Consider the following 3,331-nt stretch of genomic DNA (forward strand, 5'->3'; position numbering starts at 1 on the left):
AGATGTATGCTTAGTAAAATTTGTGACAATGTGCGTTACGTAAGTAACTATATATAATAATTAATTAATAATTTTATTACCTTATGTTTGTCATAATGTTTCGCGATAGCTCCGTATTTTTATGTTATGTGTGGATAATCGTGTGGATTTGTATGAATAAGACTTTTTAGAGCGAGACGCGGATAGTGTTAATCTTTAATCAATTTAATGTGACTAAGCTGTATATGTGTCTAGCTAAATATAATTTACATAATTAAGATAAGTGTATCGAATAAATTAAGATATAATAATTAGATGAGTCAAGGATCAAAACGTATAAACCAGTTGTAAGAAAGTAAAAGTAGGTTTAAAACAAAAGTGAAATGCGCAATGCCACATTTGATATGTTAATTGGATCATTATTGACTTACGGTTTTCGATACCAAGTAGCACTTCATGATGGCGATATTTTGATTATTTACAATGGGGATATATGAAAAATCTTTAATACAAAAATAGATAGAATTTATTTACAGAAACTTAAAACAATTCGATCACAATTTACTAATTCGTTCAGTGGGGCACGCCGTATGATGATGATGGGGAAGGGATGCCGTATGACCCAGAGGGGGCGTTGATGGTCGAGTAACCTTGACCGCTGGAGTAACCGCTTGGGTAGCCGCCGGAATAACCGCTGGAGTAACCGCCTGAGTACCCGCCGGAGTATCCGCCGGAGTATCCGTTGGAGTATCCTCCGGAGTAACCACCGGAATGGTCCTCAACAGCCTGGTGGTATTGAGCAACTTGGATACCTTGTTGAAGGGATTCTAATTCCACACCAACAATTCTATCTTGGGGTACTCCGTAAACGGGAGCGCCGTAGTGAGATGAGATTCCATGACCGGAAGCGGAAGATTGGTAAGCCTGGTTGTGGATCTCGTCCTTGAGGATGACGTGGCGGATCTTCTCCAATAGATGGGGGTCAATGTGGTAGCCTTCTGAGCTCTGGTGACCAACTGGGACTGAGCTGTAGTGCCCACCTCCACTTAGGAGGGATCCAGAACTGCCGTGGCTGAGTCCTGGGGCGGAGTAACTGTATCCAACTGGGGGTTCGGCAACGGCACAGCCGATTAATGCCAAGGCGACCTGTTGACAAAGGGTTAGTTATAATTAACATTTGTTTATTTTAGCGAAATAATGATAAATATATCTGATTAAATTGTTTTTGACTTGACTACAAAATTAATTTATTTTCTGTTCTAGAATCGAAATCTAAAATTTAAAATTCGAACGCTAAAGTTCTAAACGCTTATTCCCCGATCCTTTAAAAGGATACAAGGATATTTCACAAGGACACAGACACTGAACACTGACACTTGTCACTACACTGCAGTCCACTTACGATTGTCCACTGAGCCATGATGTGACCGGATCTGTTGCTCGTAGGTGTATGATGCCTCCAAGAGTGGTCAGCGCTTATATAGCAAGTATTCTGCCTTAACTTTTACTTACATCCGCGCAGATGAAAACGAACGCTGTGTACGAATAAACTAGTAAACGTGTATTTTAAGGACCACACAAGACATATTTTATTTTTTAACGTTTGGGTGACTCAATCGAAATTGTCAACTGCTTTGAATTTTATTTTGATTTTCATTGTACATATATGTCTAAGTGCTTATTTTAATTAGTAAGTGTGTAATATGTATAACTTGCGTTTAATAAAGTTCATGTATATCATATTAATTCTTTATTACACATTATTTATAAATTAAATTCAAGGTCATATATTTTCTGTGAAACATTACGAAATCACAATAAAACTGCAATTGTTATAATAAAATACAGCTTTACTTTAATTAAGAATGCACATTAATTAAAAATCAAATTAATGAATTATAAAATTTATTAAATTGTGTAATAAAATCCAAAAGCCAATTTGTGCGAAAGTGTACCAAAAAGATTAAAAATGTATATTCTCAGCGATTGTACTAGAAAGGAGTTTTGAGTAACACAATTACGCAGTCTCACATATACTTTAATATGTATACATAATATTAAAACAAAACTAGTTGTAGATCATACGATATAGATTGAGCAAGCGTTGCTTCTTTAATACACGGTCGGGTGAACCCGTGATGATTGTATCCATGCAGGTAACAACATAAAAGCTGACAAGGAAATTTGAAACCAAATTCTTAGATATAATATTATTATGTTATTATTAGGAGATCTGATCTCAAGTGATACCGCCATCAAAGGTCAGAGATAGTCAGAAGGCCTGCTGCTCTTGCTGCTCCACTGCTGGCCTTTTACGGGGTGGTACCCTCTGTATATACTTTGATGGATAGCTTCCAAATAGCGGTGCTGCTTGGCAAAAAAGTTCAAAAACGCTTTTTTTCTCAACTCTGCAAATTTTTATCTTTAAACGATAAAGAACATAGCTGCGAGACAAGAAGACGATACTAGATACCTGCAGTTGCTCGATGCTTCTGCCCAATGGGATTAGAATGAAGTTCTGAGTTCGATAAAGAATATTTGGAACAATGAATTTTATAAGAAACAAAAGCACTGAAGGCTAGCGGCCGAGATTTACTCCATTATTACTTGCAGCAATTATAAATGGTTATTATAAATATGAAAACTGAGTCATACCTGTTTTGTTTTAATTGAGTGTCTAGTATTGTGTGAACTGTATTGGTCAATTTATTTCGATGTTAGGTTTCAACATATCCTGGGTTCGAATTCCGGATTGGAATTGTATTTACGGACTACTACTGTATACTTTGCGGTTAACTGAGGTGTTAATGTTTGTAACAGCGCAAGAATTGAGTCTAAAGACGTTAAGTTAATAGGATAATTAATGTTTTTATCCAAACAGTAAAAAACCGCATATTGCGTTTAAATCTACACAAGTTTACAAAGATTTATGTGATATGCGAGAACATAATCACCTTACATAAACAGGTGTAATTGTTTATTTTTACATAATTACAGAGTTATGTGAGTAAATTTTTGTTATATTTTGAGTGGAATAAAAACTAAACTGTATTCCAGTAAGTCCTTGTCTCAATCTCTCTCTAGGTTCATGAAATTGCTCTGGCGTAAATATAACGGTGATTGTGAATTTTGTGAAATATGATCCAAAAATGCATATTTTGGATCTTCGTACACATTAACTCAGATTACACCAAAAATTATTTTGATCACTAACACAATCACAAAACAGTACATAGTAAAAGTAGACAATAGATGTAATGGGTGGTCTTAACACTATATAAACCTCATGATTAGATAAAGTTTGTAAAGATTATTTCTTAAGATATAATTAGCAAACATCTCATGCTTCAAT

At 35.3% G+C, this 3,331-nt stretch overlaps 1 protein-coding gene across 1 annotated transcript; it reads right to left on the bottom strand.

Annotated features, from left to right (window-relative positions):
- Positions 1–493: 493 nt before the first annotated feature.
- On the bottom strand, positions 494–1,451 carry LOC123720224 (probable peroxisomal membrane protein PEX13). The gene is made up of 2 exons (XM_045676763.1): positions 1,382–1,451; positions 494–1,125 (listed from the first exon to the last, which is right to left on the bottom strand). Exons 1-2 carry the CDS (start codon positions 1,397–1,399, stop codon positions 553–555), a joined length of 591 nt encoding a protein of 196 aa, XP_045532719.1. The 5' UTR covers positions 1,400–1,451; the 3' UTR covers positions 494–552.
- Between the last annotated feature and the right edge of the window lie 1,880 nt (positions 1,452–3,331).

The sequence above is a fragment of the Pieris brassicae genome, chromosome 2 (assembly GCF_905147105.1).
Source record: "Pieris brassicae chromosome 2, ilPieBrab1.1, whole genome shotgun sequence".
In the NCBI taxonomy this organism is placed as follows: Eukaryota; Metazoa; Arthropoda; class Insecta; order Lepidoptera; family Pieridae; genus Pieris; species Pieris brassicae.